This window comes from Marmota marmota, unplaced genomic scaffold (genome assembly GCF_001458135.2).
Source record: "Marmota marmota marmota unplaced genomic scaffold, marMar, whole genome shotgun sequence".
NCBI lineage: Eukaryota > Metazoa > Chordata > Mammalia > Rodentia > Sciuridae > Marmota > Marmota marmota.
The window spans coordinates 27484808-27506167 of NW_026000174.1; the positions used below are offsets into that span (position 1 = coordinate 27484808).

The 21360-nt window shown below is 34.4% G+C and overlaps 1 protein-coding gene across 1 annotated transcript in view; it reads left to right on the forward strand.

Moving 5' to 3' along the window:
• Pde3b (phosphodiesterase 3B) overlaps positions 1-21360 on the forward strand; it is a 165147-nt gene that overhangs the window by 89416 nt on the left and 54371 nt on the right. The window contains exons 3-5 of the mRNA XM_048788202.1: positions 13790-13840; positions 17891-18139; positions 20911-21050. Of these exons, the coding sequence (XP_048644159.1) occupies positions 13790-13840; positions 17891-18139; positions 20911-21050 (440 nt within the window). The remainder of the gene's footprint in view (positions 1-13789; positions 13841-17890; positions 18140-20910; positions 21051-21360) is intronic.

Here is a 21360-nt window from a genome sequence, read left to right on the forward strand (position 1 = left end):
AGGTAGAATTCAAGGAAGGGGGAATAAGAAAATTGAAAAGAAATGAAAAGACAAAAGAAAAAAATAGAAAATAAAAAAAGAAAATAAAAAAAGAAAAAACATTAAGAAAAATAATAAAAAACATAAAAATTAAAATTAAAAAAAAATTTAAAAAACAACAAAAAAAATGAAAATTAAAAAAACCCCAAATTTAAAAAAAAATTAATAAATGCAGTCTTAGAGTTTGATTAACTTCTCTTCCAGTAGGTGGAGCTGTGCCCACTGGGCCAAGCTTCTCCTTTCAATACATGGGAACCAATCACTGTGCAGCAGCTCCTCCTCCCAGACTGGGCGGGTCTCCAATCCTGAGTGCCTAGGGACTTCTCTTGTGTCTAGTCACTTCCCCACTTTTCCTCAAGCCAGGCCCCGCTCACCGGTGACGCTCACCACAATACTGGCTACACGCCAGGTCTGCTGCTCCCGGGAGCCCTGTTTTCATGAACGACTGGGCACACTCTCCCTGTTTGCCATTCCCTCAGACCCTAAGTTTGTAGAGCTTGGGGCTGAGAACCCTCAGCGAATTTTGCTTGCCCTCCGGTAGCCACGCCCCCGGTAGCTGGTGCAAGAGACCTCAGTTGTCAGCACTGGTGGGAGCAGTAGCCGGGAGTTCCGCGCTGCGGGTCCCGCGCCACTCCTGATTCCCTCGGTCTGGCTATGGCGCTCACGGGAGAGCTGGGAGGGGCCCTTACGGGAGAGCTGGGAGGGGCCCTTTAGGTTTCCCCGCTGTGTGGAGAGGGAAGGCTAGGGGGTTACACACCTGTCTCCGCCAGTTTCAATGGAGTTATCTCCTCTGCCGCATTCTGGTGACGTCAGTTCTCTGCCATGGTGGTATCCCATGCAAATGGCGACAGTTCGTTTCCCTTTGCCGGGTGAGCAATGCAACGGGTGGGTCCTGACTGGCTCTCCCAAGCCCTGTTTCAATCCTGTGGCCACTGCCTATGAAGGCTCGGTTGGCATTTACCTCCGTAGGTTCAGAAGGGCCGACCAGTTGTTTCAGCGGGATCGTTTAGTGCTGAGTCACAGCAGTTTGTCTGTGAGAAGCAGGCGAACGGGAGCTTGAATTCATCCGATCCGGTGTGTGTTCTGAGAGGCCCAGACTGTTTGCTCCAGATCCACGTCAGCTCAGCATTGCCTAGTGATCCTGAGCAAACAGCATTTAGATGGTTTACGACTCCCTATGCCCGCGCAGCTGAAGAGGTCAGAGACTTGATCTCTCCGTGCCCGCCGCCACGTTGGATCCCCCTGTTGTATACTGTTACACATCAGACTGCCTGAGTTATTGTATGTGGTATTTCTAGTTATTGTATGTGGTATTGGATGGGGGTATTTCTAGAACTTGTTATAAAACCACCAGTCTAGGCGTATCTCAGATCTTCCCTAAAGGACCTTGGCTTGTGATCTCCTTTTAAGGTCTTCTTTTTCAGACCTAGAGCCTAGTTTATAGCATATTCCTGTTTTTGAAGTGAGGACCATTCCCCCACTCCTTTAAATCTTTTTTTTTTTCCTTTAATAAACTATGCTTGGAATTCTAGAGTATTTTTTTTTTTTGGATATTTCTCATATAATCTTAAATTGTTTAGATGTTCTGGTAAAGTCTTTTAAATACTAACTGCTCTTAACCTAATCTCATACCTACTGAAATTTTATTGTAACTTAAAATGAAAACATTTATTCAAGGTAGGAGTTATGTTTTTCAGGTAAGAATGGGGTGCCATTAATTGAGATGGGGGACAGCCATGGATAGAACATGTTTAAGAGGAGTATCAGTTGAGTTTAGAAAATGTTAAGTTTGAGATGTCTGTTAGTCCATTGGAGTTGTTGAGCAGACAATTGGATAGATGATTCTTTAGCCCAAAGGAGAGGATAAATAAATTTATCATTAGTTAAATGATAATTTAATAAGTTTATCATTAATTTACTGAAGTTATTTATTTAGCCTGGCAAGAAAGAAAAGACAAAAGGCCTAAAGTTCGAGCTCTGGGACCCAACAATGTTGGGTTGTTTCAGTCAGGTTTTCCACTGCTGTGACTAGAGGACTTGACCAGCACAATTACAGAGGAGGAAGAGTTTTTTTTGAAGGCTCATGGTTTCCTCAGTCTTGGTCCACAGAAGACCCGCTCCATTCCTCAGGGCTGAAGGTGAGGCTGAACATCATGGCCAAAGAGGGTGGTGGAGGGAAGCAGCTCACATCTTGGTGACCTGGGGGCAGAGAGATAGTCTCCATTTGCCAGATACAAATATATACCCCGAAGCCATGCCCCAATTTCCTCCTCCTTTAGCCACACCCTACCTGTTCAGTTACCATTTAGTTAATCCCTTTCAGTGGATTAAATTGCTGATTGGGTTAGGACTCTTACTACCCAATCATTTCTCCTCTGAACCTTCTTGCATTGTCTCACATGTGAGCTTTTGGGGGATATCTCACATCCAAACCATAACAGGTGTCAAAATACTAAGCAAGGGCTGGGGTTGTGGCTCAGTGGTAGAGTGCTTGCCTAGCACACATGAGGCCCTGGGTTTGATCCTGAGCACCACATAAAAATGAAGTAAAGATATTGTGTTCACTTACAACTAAAATATGTATATATTAAAAAAATGCTAAGCAAGACCAGAGAGGAAACTGAAGTTGGAAATCTGAGAGTGGGATATTCTGGAAGCCAAGTGAGAAAAGTGATTTCAACGGGGAAGAGTGTTCAATTGGGCCAAATGATGTTAGATCAAAAATAGGAATAATGAGAATTGACTGTTGGCTTAATTAGAGACCTTAATGAGCAAATTTGGTGATAAAAGGGCCAAAAGTCTGATGAGAACTTAAGAGAGAATGAAAGAAGAGGAATTGGAAACAACCAATATATACAACTCTTCTGAGGAATTTTGTTGTAAAGGGGTTAGAGAAATAGAATAGTGGTCTGTGGAAGCACAATCATGACAAGGTATGTGTGTCTGAGGTGTGAGAAAGTTGCAGCATTTTTATCATTGGATTGGGATCCATAATAGAGTGAAACAAATTGAAATTAAGGACAACTTCCTGAGAACTGTTTTTCTGCATCCTGTGTTTCCTCATACTGAAAGTAAAGACTGAAGGGTTGTCCTGCCTCCTCCAACCCCCCAGAGAGGGAAAACAAAAACAAAAACAACACTGAGAATAGGAACTGTTCCCTGCCCTGGCCTGTGTAGCACAGATTAACTAAATCTGCATCTTTAGATTTCCTGCCTGTTGTCCCACTTTGCTGCCTCTTGTAAAAGCTTTCCTACAAAAGCTTTCCTTGCCCCAGACCCTCAGAAGATGGACATTTGAAAATAAAAGTTTCTTCTATCTTCCTTCAAGCTAACTTTAAATAAAATCTATTATCCTTCCAATTAGACTCCAGATATTTGTAGAGTACAATGAATGGTGGAGCCTAGTGTTTTTCCCCTGTGCAGTAATAGTTCCACCTTGTAACAGAGAATCTCTGGTGATATATAACTAGTAGAGTCAAATCTGCATCTGTGGAAAGAATGGTTGTAGACTAGACCTCACACAGTTCATCTGCAGTACCAGAATGAAATGCAGGGTATATCTATATAGATAATAGAGAATAATTTGATGATCTGATAAGTAAAAACAAGGTCTAGGTAGAAACTTTTCATTTGTGAAAAGAAAAATCTCATATAGACAGTATTAATCACTACCTTCTATCATAGTGAAAGGTAATGAAATTGGAGGGAGATTAACCACTGTTCAGATTCTAGCTCTGCCATTTGTTAGTTGACATGTGGAAGAATTTTGTTAACAAATCTCTGTATTACTTAGGGGCTCTGTAAGATGTAGAATTTACTCAGTGATTGTTCAAAAAAGAACATTTTAATGAAGAATCTCCTTTGTTAAGATCAAGAGAATAGGCAAGAGGTTAGATCACTATGGAAAGCTGTTAACCTCACCTGGGACTGAAGGAACAAGGGTAGAAATGATGTTTTGCTGAAGTTCGAAAAAGGATCACCTGGTAAGAGCTGTAGTCTTGAGGGCAGTAGACAGTTGTTGCTAGACAGTGGTACCGCAGAGAATTGGAGTAGCCTTGCTTTCTCTCTCCTCCAAACTCCAGTTTCCAGCTGTTGGCTCAGATTGGCCAAACTTAAGAAAAAACATGTTGCAGGGTTACTCAGATGATGCAGAATACATAGGGTTAAACTTCCCCAGGGTCCAGAGAAGAGCAAAAACTGAATCTGGGAGTCAAGTGTAAAGTAATTAGTACAATCACTAGGCCTCAACTTCTTCATATATAGAGGGGCTAATTGCAAAATTGCTGTGATTTCACATATGCTGTCAAGCACCCTGTCACATTGGTAACATATGGTACTGTTTAATAAATGATAAGTATACATCATGTAATTTATGGTTAATAATCCTTAGAACTTTAGAAGTAAGCAGATGAGGATTTAAATTCTCTGTCTCTTACTAGTCATGTAACTTTCAATAGTTTGTTGTATAATCTGTAGAGAAATAAGGTTGAGAATTACAGAAATACAGAGAATTCCAGTGAAGATTAAAGGAGACAGTGTATGTTAAGTAGGCACATAGAATGCAGTGTAAGTCATCATGGACATCATCATATTACTTGATTAGTAAGAATAGTAAAGAGATTAGTTTCCAAGAAATTACTAGTTCTGCTCTCATTTTTTCTAAATGGGGTTCTTCCTTGGTCTCATTGGGATCAAGGTTACTATCTTTGCATTTTAGTCTAAACTAACTATAATTAATTTAACTTTTTGACTATCCTTTTATGTTTTTGCTTTCTGTTCAATAAACACAGAGAATTAAATGTTTGTCTTCATTGGTCCTAAGTTGGCATAGAAATGGAAAAAGTTGCAAGTGCTGAAATTCAGTTTTATTAGCATAGGTTTGTACATAAAGCTCAAGTAAAATGACATTAAAAAATAGGAGAGTACAGGATGTTATAAAAGATAATTCAGAGTTTTACTATCAAAAGTATTCTCTTAAATTGCACATAAATTTAACAGTTCTGTAAGTTTGATTTGAGGACACATATATGTTTTTCTTTTTGGCTACATGGGGAACAATGAACTAAAACCTCATTGACGTAATTGAACCTGATAACATCTCCTGGTTGTACTGCTGATGATTCACTGTGGTTTTGGTGGTTTTGTAGAGCTCCATAAAGCATGTTAGACTTACAAACATATTCAAACAGAAACTTTTATCAGGATTCAGCGTTTTAACCACAAAGAGAAGTTCAATTTAAATAAATGCACAGTCTTGGGTTGAACTTTATCAAGTAACATTTTTTTAAAATAGTATATACCTTGTATGTTACTTAGAAAAAAATAGTACTTTTCTTAAAATTAGTTTTAAATATCTAACCACAGTGTGTGAAAAGATACAATAATCTCTAATAGTGTATTATATTTGAGTTTAAAAGGAAACAAATAATTCTGAAAGCTCCTAAGAAGAGCAGGTTAAGATTTTATACTTTCATTAAATGATGTCTTATAATACAGAATGTACTGTACCACTTGGCTATCTGCAGTCCACATTTATGCTGTTTCTTTTTTCTTTTTTTAATATTTATTTAGTTGTCAATGGACTTTATTTGTTTATTTATATACAGTACTGAGAATTGAACCCAGTGCCTTACTCATGCTAGGCAAACACTCTACCACTACGCCACAATCCCAGCCCTTATGCTGTTTCTTCAACATTGAAAAATGGTCTAGCACATGTGTTTTAACCATTGTCTCTTTTCTGTGAATAAAAGCAATGTGTAGATTTGTAGTTAGTGTAGCACTCTCAGTGTTTTGAAAAGTTCTTCCTTGTGGTACAATAACTCATTCATTCATAGAACTGATTCCAACAGACATTTCCCAGTCTATACTATAGTTTACAAATTAGTCATTAAATAGGAAAAAGTTGCTGGGTGCTGTGGCACATATTTATAATCCCTGTGATTTAGGAGATTAAGACAGGAGGATTACATATTCAAGGCCAGCATGGGCAACCTAGACCCTTTCTCAAAATAAAAAGAGCTGGGGGAGCTGGGGTTGTGGTTCAGTGGTAGAGCACTCACCTAGTATGTGTGAGGCACTGGGTTCAATTCTCACCGCATGTAAATAAATGAATAAAATAAGGCCCATCAAAGTCTAAAAAAATATTTGAAAAGAGGGGAGGGGCTGGGGATGTAGCTCCGTGATAGAGCACCCCTGGATTCAATATCAGTTCCTCTACCACTATGAAAAGGAAAAGTCACCTTTTATAATATGGTTCTTTCATTGGTAAGCACAAAAGCTGCCGCCTATCTTTTCTTATGTGTATTGCATAAATACCTAGATGATTTAGACTTTGGACATGAGTGTATTTATCTTGAAGTAAAGTAAAATATCTGCTGTGTACAAATGTAACAGCAGTTACTCTTTTACATTGTATAAGGTCTTTTCCATTCTGTGATGTCTCAAAGTGTCAAATGGTAAATACATTTGGAAATTTTTGATCTGTTCTCTTTCAACATAATGTTTATCATTTGTGTGACTAGTTTTATTACACAGTAATATTTTATATTATATGCTTTTGCTATGAGGAGCACAGAATCTGGTGCCTTGATTGTTAGTCTCTTCTCTTTTAGGAACAAAAATCTTCACTAAGAAAATATTATGTTTTTTTTTTTTTTTTCTAGAAAATTCTTTGGGTTTACCAAAGAGGTTTTTGTGTTTCCTGTCATTATTTGATAAAGTTTCAAAGTAGACAATGTGCAGATGAATATAAAGAGAATGGATAACCATCTTTTAAAAATCCAGCTTTTAGATAATTGTATCCTAATAACACTTTTGTTTTCATGTGCTTGTGGATATTATCACACATAGAGATGAATGTTCTTTTTATAGTAGAGTCCTGTTCTTGAATTATACTTAACATTTATTCTGATATATATCACTGTATTTATCAACACCTTAGGCTTCAGAAAACTACTTTTAAGTTCTTTCATATTTGGGTGGATATAATATAATATAGTTAAAATGCATATTTAACAAATATTAATAATATTCAGACATGGTACTTTAACTAAGATGACTTTTAAAGAATAAACAGATCTTTGGGTACCTGCCTGGCTGATAAGAATATAGTGGTTATGAAGATGATAATATTGAGATTTCTGTGGGAATCAGAATTAATTTTAATTTCACAGTTATGAAATATATATATGTGTGTGTGTTTAGTTTTTCCATTTGTCTCTAAATATTTCAGACTATTGAGGAAAATCTGTTGATTCAAAGATTGTAATTTGATACAAAGTGGCTAATATTCTTTTTTTTTTTTTTAGCATATTTTTTAGTTATAGGTGGACACAATATATTTTATTTTTATGTGGTGCTGAGGATCGAACCCAGGGCCTTATGTGTGCTAGGCGAGTGCTCTACCTCTGAGCCACAATCCCAGTCCGAAAGTGGCTAATATTCTTATTACTGTTTCCTAGTTTAAAATCTTCCTAATATTATAAATGTGTATATGTATTTTTATATGCTTTATATGTATATATTTTACATTTTTGTGTATATATTACATATATACATTTTATTTATACATATAGTCATAAATTTGTATTATAAATATATTGTATATAATTAACAATATATAATTATGTATACATAATATATATAAAATAATATGCATTCTAATATTACAGAGGCATTTAGCAATATCTCCAAAATCTTTAAAATCTTGAAGATTTTGCTACTTTGGATATCTCCCCCTCTGTCCAGTGTCATTAGTTCTCTTTACAGGCCTATTAAGTACAAACATGCTCTGGAACCTGCCGTGTCCAATAAAAAAAACATGTCATCTACTAGCAGGTATAATTTGACTTCCTCTTTTCCTGTTTGGATGGACTTTACTTTTTTCTCTTGCCTATTGCTCTTGCTAAGGCGTCCAGTATTGTGTTGAATCAAGCGGGGAAAGTAGGCATCCTTGACTTGCTCCTGATCGTAAAGGAAACACTTTAAGCTTTTCCTCATTCAATATGGTGTTGATCATGGGTTTGGCATACATAGCCTTCATTGTGTTTGAGGTATGTTCCTTCTATACCTAATTTTTGAGTACTTTTATCATGAAGGAATATTGAATTTTATTGAATGCTTTTCTGCATCTATTGAAGTGATCATATGGGTTTTGTTCTTTATTATGTTGATGTGAAGTATTACATTTTGTCATTAGTTCTTTTTTTAAAGAAGAATTTTTAGAAGATTTTGAAAAGTGTAAATTTGCCACTGCAAGTGGTGAAGCCATCTAATACTAGTCTTTTCTTTGTTGGGAAATTTTTCTTACTAACCAAATTTCAGATTTTTTTTGGTCTGCTTAGGTTTTCTGTGTCCTTATGGCTCAATTTTGGTAGGTTTTTGGTGTATAATTGATCATAATAGTCTCTAATAGATAGTCCTAATGGATCCCTAATAGTCCTATAATAGATCCCCTTTGTATTTCTTTAGTATCGGTTGTAATACCACCTTTTTCATCTCTGATTTTATTTGTTTGGGTTCTAGTTTTTTCTTGGTTAGTCTAGCTTAAAGTTCATTGATGTTGATTTCTTTTTTAAAAAACCAATACTTTATTTCATTGGTTTTCTTTTTAAGTCTGTATTCATATTTTATTTTTTGGTAGTGAAGATTGTGAATCCAATGGTATTTTACCACTGTACTACATCCCTAACTCTGTATTACTATTATTTATTTATTATTATTTTGAGACTTAGGGCCTCACTAGATTTCTGAGGCTGGCTTTGAACTTACAATCTTCCTGTCTTGGCCTCCTGAGTCACTGGGATTATAGGTATGTGCCACTGTGCCTGTCTATACTCATTTATTTCTTCTATTGTCTCTGTAATTTCTTTCCTTCTGCTTAATATTGGGTTTAATTTGTTCTTGACTTTCTACTTCCTTAAGTTACATCATTAGGTTGTTCATTTGAACTCTTTCTTTTTTTTATTTGGGTAATTATTGATATACACTTTGATCTTAGTCATACTTTTCTATATTATGTAGGTTTTGGAGTTCCAAACCCATTTTCATTTGTTTCAAGAAAATTTAAAATTTCCCTTTCAATTTCTTCATTGACTCCTTGGGCATTCAAGATTGCCTCATTCGATTTCTAGGTACTTGTACAATTTGTAAAGTTCTTGTTGATTTCTAGTTTTATTTCATTCTTATCAGAAGAGATATGGGATATGATTTCAGGTTTTACAAATTTGTTGTAAAAAAAACCTATATATTAGGCAACAAGTTTTGTGGCCTAACATATAGTCCACCTTGGAGAACATCCCATTGACTGATGAAAAGAATATGTATTCCACAGCTGTTAGGTAAAAATGTTCTGTAAATGGCTGTTGGGTCTATTTGGTGTACAGTATAGTTCAGTTTTTATGCTTCTTTGTTGATTTTTTTTTTGTATGGATGATCTGTCCATTGATGAAAGTGGGGAGTTGAGATATCCCCTATTATTATTATTATTGTTGTTATTATTATTATTATTATTATATTAAAGACTATCTCTCCCTTTAGATCTAAGAATGTTTGCTTTATATAATTGGTGCTCTGGCTTTATATAATTGGGTGCATATATATTTATAATTATTATTTCCTCTGGTTAAATTGATTCCCTTTCTGACCTTCTTTGTCTATCAATTTAGTCTTTTTTTTTCCTATCAATTCAGTCTAAATACTTAATTGGGAGATTTAATTCATTTACATTCAAGATTATTATTGATAAGTAAAGATATATGCCTGTCATTGTTATTTTCTCATTGTTTTGCATTTCCTTCCTTTCTTCCTTATTTCTTTCTCTCTTATTCATCTTTGTGAATTTAGTATTCTGTATTGTTAATGCTTGATTCTGTTATTTTTCTTTTTTTCCCCTGCATCTGCTCTACTATGGAGTTTTATACTTTTGCATATTTTTATGATGGTAGTTATCATTTCTTACCCCTACTGTAGGGCTTCCTTAGTATTTTTGTAAAGTCAGTCTGGTGATAATAAATTTCCTCAATTTTTTTCTTAGATTTGATTTCTTTTTCATTTCTGAAGGGTAAATTTTCTGGATATAACATTATTGGTTGGTAATTCTTTGCGTCCAGGACATTGCATATATTACCCTAGTCTCTCCTTGGTTCGTAAGGTTTCTAGAGAGAAGTCTGCTATTGGTTTAGTAGGAATTCCCTTATATGTCATTTGACACTTCTCTCCTACTGTTTTTGGACTTTTAACAGTTTGACTGTAATATGCCTCACAGAGGGGCTTTTCTGGCCAAATCTGTTTGAGGTCCTTTGAACTTTCTAGACCTAGATGTTCATATCTTTCTGAAGATTTGTATGTTTTCAGCTATTATTTTATTGAATGGGATTTCTATGCCTTTTCCCCCTCTTTTCTCCTTCAGGTATATCAATAATGAATGGTAACATTTGTTTGATTCGTGGTGTGGCTTTCTTTTTTTTTTTTTTTCAGGTGTCTGTGGCATTATTGGGTCTTCTATGAATCTTCTGCTTACTTTATTCTGTGTGAAATCTCTCTTGATTCAGGGTTGGTCTTGACTGGAAATATGGAATAGTAGATGATGTGTGCTTCGTTACCATCTTTATAAAAACACCTTGAGTCTCCTTTCTGTGCAGAATTCTGCCACATCCCAACATTTTGTCTCAAACACTTCAATAGGAGTTGGAGTTGTTGTCTTTTGCACATTTTGGTCTTTTTATTGTGTAGGAAATCTTGCTGGGCACCTCTAGTCAGCCATTATGCTGGCATATTATCTAAGTTTTTACTCTTAATTTCTATATTTATGATTTTGTGGGCCATAATGCTGCTATAAGAATATACCTAACTGGAATTCCTGGGCCATTCATTTTCTTTCTTTCTTTCTTTCTTTCTTTCTCTTTTTTTTTTTTTTGCAGAAATTTTCATTTTCTCAAAATCATTTTGATATTCTAGTTCAGATTACTTAGAAGGAGGTTTGTTTGCCAGCTCTTTGTGGTTTTCACTGTGTCTATTTTTAATTCTTGCTATGAAGGAAATTTTAGCCTAATCCTACTGATTTTGGGTGACATAATTTTGATCCTGTAGAAAGTGACTGCAAATAAGAGTGAGCTGCTGCTTAAGAGCTGATTTAAAACCAACCTAACAAATATAAATGGGAGAAAACCATAGTCGGAGAAAGGGCTAGAAGGAGTGAATTTATTAAGAGATATACAACAAGTCTACATTTTCTACAGAAAATAGTAGAGAGATCTAAAACGAGTAAATAGAGGGACTGAAATGGAACAAGATTAAATTCCATTCATGTTTGATTACATCAAAATGAACCCAGCTATTATGTATAACTATAATGGACTAATAAAAGCATAAAAAGAGAGTAAGTGGAGAGAAAAAAGCATTGAAAATTGTGAAGTTTTGTAGACCTCTAAGATTACAGTTGAAATAGAGTATACATTACTTCTCATGTTAGCAGCCCCTTTTGTGTAGGCAGCCTTGAAATGCTTTGGGGAATGTTTTTAGAATGTAAGCTAAAATGGGATTGCTCTTTTAATTTATCAGCAGATTCCTTTATATCAGTGTTTTTCAACCTCTTTTCTTTGTAATTCCCACGCCTCAACCAGGAGCTCTTTGAACATCTTTTCCCTGTTGACCCATCCCTCTCCATGAAATTTTAATAACAAATAATAATAATAATGATAAATAATAAATTTTGATTTATTTCTTCATGTGCAATGTATCTGTTTATGTATTGTGGCCTTTGGAGGGCTAAATATTATTTTAATTGTCAAAATTCACCTGCTTGGAGTGGTGGCACTCCCATTGAGGAATATATAAATACAAATATGTCTCCTGTTAGTAGAGTGCAAATATTTTAAAAGCAATGTTTATTTAGTCATGAATCAAGGAAGTGGAGAGATAAGAAGACAATTCAGTATTACAGTATCCTATTAGAGGTATGCTTGAATTAGCAAAAAATAATCTTAATGTTTAGATTACTGCATCTGTTTGATGATATCCTTGTGGAAGAAATACAGAAATAGATTTAGAATACAAATTATTGACTTGATGCCAATCTCATGGGTAATTTTTAGTGACATATCATAAACCTCAGAGTTCACTCCTGTCTATTTTAGACTATTATTAGTGAACTTGAGAAAACTCAGATTTACAAATGTTTTGATGATGGGAGGAAGATGAATAAGCTTTTGTAGACTTCCTCAATCTCCAAATAAATTTTGACAAGCTAAAGTATAGACAGAAGTAAAATATTCCAGTTGAGTCTAAAGAGCCAGTTGTAGACAAATAGCATGGAGAAATGGGTAATAGCATATCAAGTACAAAAGAATCTTAGGGATTGTAAGTTATTTATTAACCTTAGTGTATTTTTAGGAAGCTATGAACATCTTAAGCTTCCCTAAAGAGTTTGTCTAGAATCTGGATTGTATGCTGATCAAATCACAACCCGAAATAATTATATAAGGACCATATTTATGGTCATATGAAATAAATTTAATGAGTAAATTTAGTAAGTCTGCTAAAATATAACATATTTTGTAGCTACAGTGTAACTATTTTGTGGATACTGGTTCATGAATTTAGTAAGTGGATGTAGAATGTCTTGATTTTCTTTGGAAAGAAATGGATTTCTCTTTATTGAAAAGAAAGTGATTACTCTTCTTCAAGGTGTGGACAAGGAGATGGTGATAATGATTGACAATTTTTTGAATAATTTTGAGTATACTAGCTAAAATAAGAGTTAGCATATTATAGCCTACTGACAAAATTCTGCCAGCAGCCTGTTTTTACATGATCCTGGAGCTAAGAATTAAAAAAAAAAAAAAAAACTTATAAAGTATAAAAGAAACACAAAAACAAAGAAAATGCCATAGAGACCTTATATGGCTTGCAAAGTCTGAAATATTTTTATGTTCCTTTTAGTTTTTTCAAATCCTGATAAAATATTGGACCAATGATAGAATAGGTAACACTTAAAGACTTTTTCCAACCAAAAGATTTAAAACCAAGGACAAGAAACAAATGTTTCAATGTATAGAAATAATGATTATATTATAAATTAAATAGTCTGATATTCGAGTAAGGTCCAAAACTAGAAAATAGCAAGTAAAATGAATTAAGCAAAAGGTTGAGACTTATTTATTAACTCAATAAACCTCAAAGAAATTTAGGATTAATAGTAGGTGGCAATTGTAACCTACTAAATTAAAGTCTCCTTGAGTGTAGTAACAACTATCTTTGAAAGTGAATCAGCCAGAAAGCCTCTTAGGAAGAAAGGAAGGATAAAACTAGTCTGGGGCTAAGAAGTTACCATTGATAGCCTAAAAAGGAGACAAACCGGCAAGCAGCCATTACTTATCTGCATATTAGAAGGGGTGTGTATTATTTTTATAAATTCACTCTTTTGTACTTAATCTAACCCCAAATACAACAAGATTTTTAAAGTGCTTTTCACAAAAATGCCTTGTTAAGAAATAGCTCCACCCCTTGACACTGGTTTTAAGATGATGGATGATAAGACTTTGCAGAGGGTGGGGAGGGGAAGAAAAGTTTGATGATATTCAATTTTTCTTTTGTATTTAGTGATTGGATGTAATATTGGATTTATATTTTACTTTAAAGTTATTTTAAGTTATTTGAGATAGCTATAATTAAGGAGACTAAAATTTGTCTTTACACATATTTGTTCATTTATTTCTGTTTGGTAACCAAATGAATTTTTTTTTTCCAGATGATTCTTTGGGATTGGGACTTGAAGCAGTGGTATAAGCCTCATTACCAGGTAAATATGAGTGATCCCCTAATAACTGCTATCTGTAATGAAACTTTTGACTTTTAAAATGAAGTTACATTCACGAGATTTCTGTGCCATAAAATTTTCTTTAACTGAAGTAAACTGGCAAAAGCCTTCACTGAGGTGAATTAAAAAACAAAAACAACAACCCCAAACAGGAAAAACACAAGAAAAAAAGGAAACACGAAATCAAACTTACATAAATGTTTTTAAAATGTTGCTAATATAACCTGGGCTCAGAATAATTTAATATTTCTATATTCAGGATGAGATTATTTTTCTTTTCTGATGTGGTGTTCTGATCTAAAGAACAAAAGCAGAGTTAAGGTCATATATGAGATGAAGCAAAAGAAATCACAGAATATCTTATTAGGAAAGTAAAAACACCTTTCATATTTTGGTAAACATTTTATTGAATTATACATACAGAAAAATGTACAGCTCAGTGAATGTCCACAAGCTGTACATCCCATCTAAATAGTACCTATTTGAAGAAATGGAGAATTATGGTATCCCAAAACCCTCACTTATGCCCCAAAAGCCCCCTTATACTTTTATTCTCGTTAGCTTCCCCCAAGCATTATAGCAATCCTGATTTCTGCCTTTACAGCTTAGTCTTTCCTGTCTTTGAATTTTATGTAAATGGAAGTGGCTGCATGTATTCTTTATTTTTATTTTTATTTTTTTTTGGTATTGGGGATTGAACTCAGGGGCACTCAACCACTGAACCACATCCCCAGCCCTATTTTGTATTTTATTTAGAGACAGGGTCTCACTGAGTTGCTTAGCACCTCATCATTGCTGAGGCTGACTTTGAACTCGATATCTTCCTGCCTCAGCATCCCAAGCCTCTGGTTGCATGTATTTGTTCTACTTCTTTCTTTTCAGAAAAAAAAAAAATCTGTGAGATTAATTAATGTTATTTCGTGAAGAAGCAATCTATTCATATATATTCTATATAGCACGTCATTGAATGAATATATTACAATTATTTATTTGTTGTGTAGGTAGGCAGACATTTGTTTTATTTTCAGATTTTTCTCTTGTAAGTAATGATTCTGAGATACTCTCAATACTCTTTTGGTTGGCTATCTATTTTGGAGTTGATTGCTAGCTCAAGACTTTTGTCCAGTTTTCTTTTACTTTATTCTGGACCGAGTGTATATGTGTATACATATATACATATACATACATACATATATATACATATATATGTAATCTGTGTTGATTAAAGATTTCTTCAGGTCTGTGGCCTTTTTATGGTATCTTTTGATAAAGATATTCCATCTTTTAATAGAGAGCTAATTTGTTAGGCATTTCCTTTTTGGTTTGTGATTCTTATGTTGTTCCTTCTCCCCCTCCTCCTCTTTCACCTGCCCTCTCCCTGCTTTCCTCCCCCTACCTTCCTTCTTTCTCCCTTCTTGTTTTGTAAGAGCTGGAATCTCTAAGTTGCCTGGGCTGGCCTCTAATGCCTAGACTCAAGTGCTTCCTCCTTGCTCAGCTTTCCAAGTAGCTTGGGACTATAAGTTCACTTCACTGTTCCTTGCTTGTTCGGTGTTCTATTTAAGATCTCTGCTCCCAAGGTCATGAAGTTTTTCTTCTGTGTTACCTTCTAGAAATTTTCTTGTTTTACTTTTCATCTTTAGATCTGTAATGCAGTTGGAATTAATTTTTCAGTTAAGTTTGTTGGTATTTTTATAGTGTGATAGGTAGCTAATGATAGTCGTCCCCCCGCCCCCATCCATGGTTATCCAGTTGATTCAGTTCTGATTTTGGAAGCTCTTTTTTACTTTCAAAATAGAGATCTTTTGAGAAATTCTACTGGGTTTGGTTTCTCCATCTCTTAGCCCCTCTGCTTATAACTTTGCAAATTCCCTCAGGGGAAAAGCAGTTAGGAATTTAAGCTTACTTCTTTTTTTTCATTAGTCTGGATCTTGCTTAGCCTTTCAGGTTGTCCCTGCCTTGATCCTGTGAACTCCAAATTTGTTTTCCTAGCCCCTTGAGACTACTGAGAGCTCTACTCTGTTTCCTAGCTTCTTGACTGCTTTGCTTCTCAGCCTGTCTGCCCTGTGCCAATTCCTTGAGGGAAAAAGTAGTACAGAATGTTGGGTTCACTTTTTTAAAAAAATTTTTTTAAATTATTTATTGGTATGTGGTACTGAGGATTGAACCCAGTGCCTCACACATGCCAGGTGAGTGCTCTGCCACTGAGTCACGACCCCAGCCCAGGGTTCACTTTTATCTTAGCTCTGGTTCTAGACTTTTTAAACCCTGATGCTTGATTGTGCTATGTTACCTTGAAATGTTTGCTATTAGTATTTTATTTCAGCTTTCTAGTCAAAATTTTTTTTTCTATGAAGGATAAGAGAGCAGGTATTTTAACATTAAGGCAAGGCATGGCCACTGCCACCACTGAAACTGTTCCTCTTCCTTTTTCCCTCTTTTGTTCCTTTCTGCTCCTCCTCTTTGCTCCTTCTTTAATAACCATTTAAAATGTAAAAACTATGCTTAGCTTTCTGTCCAAAATCAAGATTTTGTCAAATATAAGTCAATGAGAAATAGGAATTTAAGTTCAACTTTTAAAATTATATTAAATAATTCAAATATTTAGTTTGATATGTCTGTTATGTGCATTTCTCTTATTTCACCTACAATAAAAGTGAAAATCCTTGTCACAGACTTAAAAGAACTCACACAAAATGTCCCTTTCTTTATTTCTTTTTGCCTCTTCCACTGATCTTCTATTACTTTTTCCTTCATTTACTCTGTTCCAGCTGTACTGGCCTCTGTGTTGTTTCTCAACAAAGCCAGGCAGGATTCTGCTTCTGGATCTTCACACTTGCTAGCCTGTCTGTGTACAATGCTTGTTTCATATCTCATCAGGTCTTGACATAAATTCAAAGTGAGGCATCCCCTGACTACACTCTCTAAAATTGCATTGCCTTTCCATCACTTCCTTTTTCCTGCATTTTTCTTTTTAGCCTGCTCAAAACCTGTATGACCCTTCATTACTTAGCTTGGAGTCTAGTGGTCTCAAAAATTTGTGCCTTTGTACGCTTATTTTTTTATGTAGCCTGTTCTTCAGCAATTTCATATTGCCTATATTTCCACTTTTGTACCTTTATTTATGTGCCTTTCCTTCTTATGTAATGAGCTTACCCAATACATTTTTCTTCAGTTTTACTGTAAAAAATTACTTTCCCCTAATATTTATAAACAAAATCCTACCACAGTTTTAGGGCTCAGCTGAAAGACTACCCCTTCCATAAAATTTCTCATAATCATTCAGCTTAAACTTTTCTCTTATGAACTTTCACACCATTTTTTGGAAATTTTATCTTATGTTTACCATAATGTTAATAGTAGTAATACTATTTATTGTTACACTTCAAATACATTAGTAAATGCCTTATGTGCTTGACATGTTTATCATATTTAATTCTCACATCAGCCCTTAAGAGTAAATGCTTTTACCTCCATTTTGCATTGAAGAAACTAAATAATGTTCAGATGTTAAATAATTTGTTCAAGGTCACACAGGATTGAAGTCTAGATTTCAAACTCTGGAAGCTTTGCAATAAAGCTATTCCTACGCTAAATGGCTTCTTAAGTGAATAAGGTAAATGAAAGAAATGATTTATATGTTCAAAATAAATTTTGGTAAAAAAGAAAGAAAATTGTTCATAAATAAATGAAATGTATAAATTATAAACAAAGTAAATATAGATTTAGTTCTATACTAATTATAAAGTAAATCAGTAGTAATGCATTCCATTAAAATGAGGTAAGCTCATGAAAAATAAAAAATTAAAGCTTATAGTGTCTGTAGTATTGTAGCATATATCAAAAAATTTAAATTAGAATCATACCACTTATTATATACCATTTATGTCATTCAAATGAATGAAAGTATATATTTAATAGGATTAAATTACTTATGCATTATGAAATAGACGTTGATTTAGAGTAGAGTTAGTTTTCTTAAATGTTAAGTTTTTTTGTGTAAAAAATACATAATTTTACTCTTTTCTTTTCTAGAATTCTGGAGGTGGAAATGGAGTTGATCTTTCAGTGCTAAATGAGGCTCGCAATATGGTGTCAGATCTTCTGAGTGACCCAAGCCTTCCTCCACAAGTCATTTCTTCCCTACGAAGTATCAGTAGCTTGATGGGTGCATTTTCTGGGTCTTGTAGGCCAAAGATTAATCCTCTCACACCATTTCCTGGATTTTACCCCTGCTCTGAAATAGAGGATCCAACTGAGAAAGGAGATCGAAAACTTCACAAGGTTAAAATACAATTTTAATCCTATTGATAACATTGAATGATATTTTCACATTAAAATTTCTTCTTTTTTGGGAGGGGAGGGGGATTGAACTCAGGGGCACTCAACCACTGAGCCATATACCCAGCCTTATTTTGTGTTTTATTTAGAGACAGGGTCTCACTGAGGTGCTTAGTGCCTGTCTATTGCTGAGAGAAGCTTTGAACTCCTAATTCTCCTGTCTCAGCCTCCCAACCCACTGGGATTATAGGTGCATGCCATTGCACCTGGCTAAAACTGCTTCTTTTAAAGTTATATTACATACAATTTCCTTTTGAAGGATCAACCTTTTTTACCTTTTATTGACCAGCTTGGGACTTTATTTATGAAGTTTTATAAACTCAAATAATTCTAGATGAATATTTAGGTTTTTTTAAATAATATTGGTATAATTAGGAGATAGAGCTTGTATGTATATTATTATTGCTATTGTTGTTAAGAAGTATGAACAATAAACATTTATTTCTGGGCTTGTATAACAAACTCATATTAATCTGTTGTACTCTTTAGAATCCAGAAATTGTTCTTTTGAACCCCAAACCATAAATGATCATTCCAATATTCATTTTATGAATTACACAGTGTTACTTAAAAATAATTTTCATGAATGCTGTTTCTCCCTCACCCATTTAATCCACTGGAGATTGCTATAAACCAAGAGGTACTGATTTTTCCATTATTAGATACGGAATTAATTTCTGTTTATCAGTACTACAAAATAGGATTTCCTTTAAGAAATAATATTACTATTCTAAATAGGTATATGTTATGCTTTTTCAGAGTGCTTTTATTTGTTTTATTTGATTATTATTGGGATCTTTACCATTATCTAAAACCATAAAATTAGAAACATTTAGGGATTATCTTAGTTCAGCTAATTTACCCTATAAGTAAGAAAACTCAGAGAGGATAAAATTAAAATTTGTTAATTTGTCAATTCTAGTAGTGGAATAGAACTTAGAAAAAGGTAAACACAGTTTTTGGAGCAATTTTGATCAGATAATTTCACTTTGTTCAGATCTCAGCATTAGAGTTTAGAAACGCTGAAAAGCTTAGTGAGCAGAATTAGAGCGAAAGGATTTGAAAATTATTGATTACTCTCTGGATCATGAGTAGTTATGTGATTCTTTTATTTACTTATTTATTTATTTAGGTACCAGAGATTGAATCCAGGAGCTGTTAACCACTGTGCCACATTCCCAGCCCCTTTTTTTTTTTAATATTTATTTTTTAGTTGTACACAGTACCTTTATTTTGTTTATATATTGTTATGTGGTGCTGAGGTTCAAACACAGGGCCTTGCACATGCTAGGCAAGTGCTCTAATGCTGAGCCACAACCCAACCCCAACAGCCCTTCTTAAAATTTTTTATTTTGAGACAGGGTCTCGCTAAGTTGCTTAGGGCCTCACAGAGTTACTGAGACTGGCTTTGAACTTGCGATCCTCTTTCCTCAGCCTCTGAAGCTGCTAGGATTATAGGCGTGCACCACAGTTCCCAGCTGATTCTTTTATTTCTTTTTTCTTTTCTTTTTTCTTTTTTTAAAGAGAGAGAGAGAGAGAGAGAGAGAGAGAGAGAGAGAATTTTTTTAATATTTATTTTTTTTCAGTTCTCGGCAGACACAACATCTTTGTTTGTATGTGGCGCTGAGGATCGAACCCGGGCCGGACACATGCCAGGCGAGCGAGCTACCGCTTGAGCCACATCCCCAGTCCCTGATTCTTTTATTTCTAAAGTTCATATAGTCGTGCCTGCAGAACTCTCTTAACAGTGGAACTTAATTATGTAACTTTATTTATTTATTTAGCATTCTACCTCATAAGAAAAAGGTTAATCACAACATTTAAAAGGGATAGAGTCAATAAAATAATTCATTAATGTATTCTTGAGTTAGTCTTCACATTATGTGTTGCTTGTTCTTTGCATTTTCTATTGAAATTTATTGCTCCTGATAGTACTTTTAAAAAATAATAATTTTTTAAAACCTTAATCATAAAAATTATAAGGCTGAGGTTTGTGACTCAGTGGTAGAGTGTCTGCCTAGAATGTGTGAGGCATGGGGTTTGATTCTCAGCACCACTAAGTAAATAAGTAAGTAAATAAATAAATAAATGGATAAATAAAGGAGTGGTGTCCATCTACAACTAAGAAATAAATAAATAGAGGCTGTGAACATTTAAAGTAAAAAAATATCATAGCAAACTAATAAAAATTTTTTTAAAAAAATCATAGCAGTATTATGTTTGTTACTATGTTTTCTATGTGGAAAAGTTTATTGGTTTACTGGAAACATTTTAAACATAATAATTATACAGGGTATAAATGCCCTTTGTACTGAAAATCTAAAAGTTTTGGGCTTTAGGACTGGACATCTCTGATTCTAAACTTCTCCTCTGAAGTTGATTTTTCAGGTCAATCTTCCATATCCACTTTTAAATTTCCAAATTTCCAATTTCCATTTTTTTTTCTTTAAGAGTGAAATGTGCAAATGGAAAAAAAATCTAGTTTAAATTGCAAGGAGTTCAGGAATTGTTTTTTTTTTTTTAGTGGGAGGAAGAAAAATAGACCAACAGTATAGAATGTGAAATTTGGATAGATTTTTCAGAATGAAATTTTTACTTTCTCCTATACGTGTTAAAAATATACTTTTGTGTTGATATTTTTACGTGCCATCATTTTTTCCACATGCAGCATGTAAAAGCATGACAAGTTTAACAATTATTAAATTATTTAACAGGGTCTAAGTAGTAGGAATAGCTTACCAACTCCACAGCTGAGAAGGAGCTCAGGAACTTCAGGATTGCTACCTATTGAGCAGTCTTCAAGGTGGGAACGCAGTAATGGCAAAAGACCTCACCAAGAATTTGGCATTTCAAGGTAAAATCCTCAGAATCTTTTAAAGAAACTTAAAGCATATACTTTGTTTTTGAAAATAAAGTTTGAAATATTTTTAAAAGCAGAAAGGAATGGTTGAAGCATTTTAGGTGTAGGATAACATAGGCTATAATCGTAGGTGTAGTCAAGAAACCAATTCTTACAAAGAAGCTGACAAGCCCTCTCTCAAAACATAAGATAGGTCAGATACAAAGCATGCTGGAGCCTTAAGAACATGGGTCAGTGATTTATTTTAGGAAAACTAGGGTCAATTTAGGACAGGGTACTAGGACAGCTTTTAAATGGGTGAAGA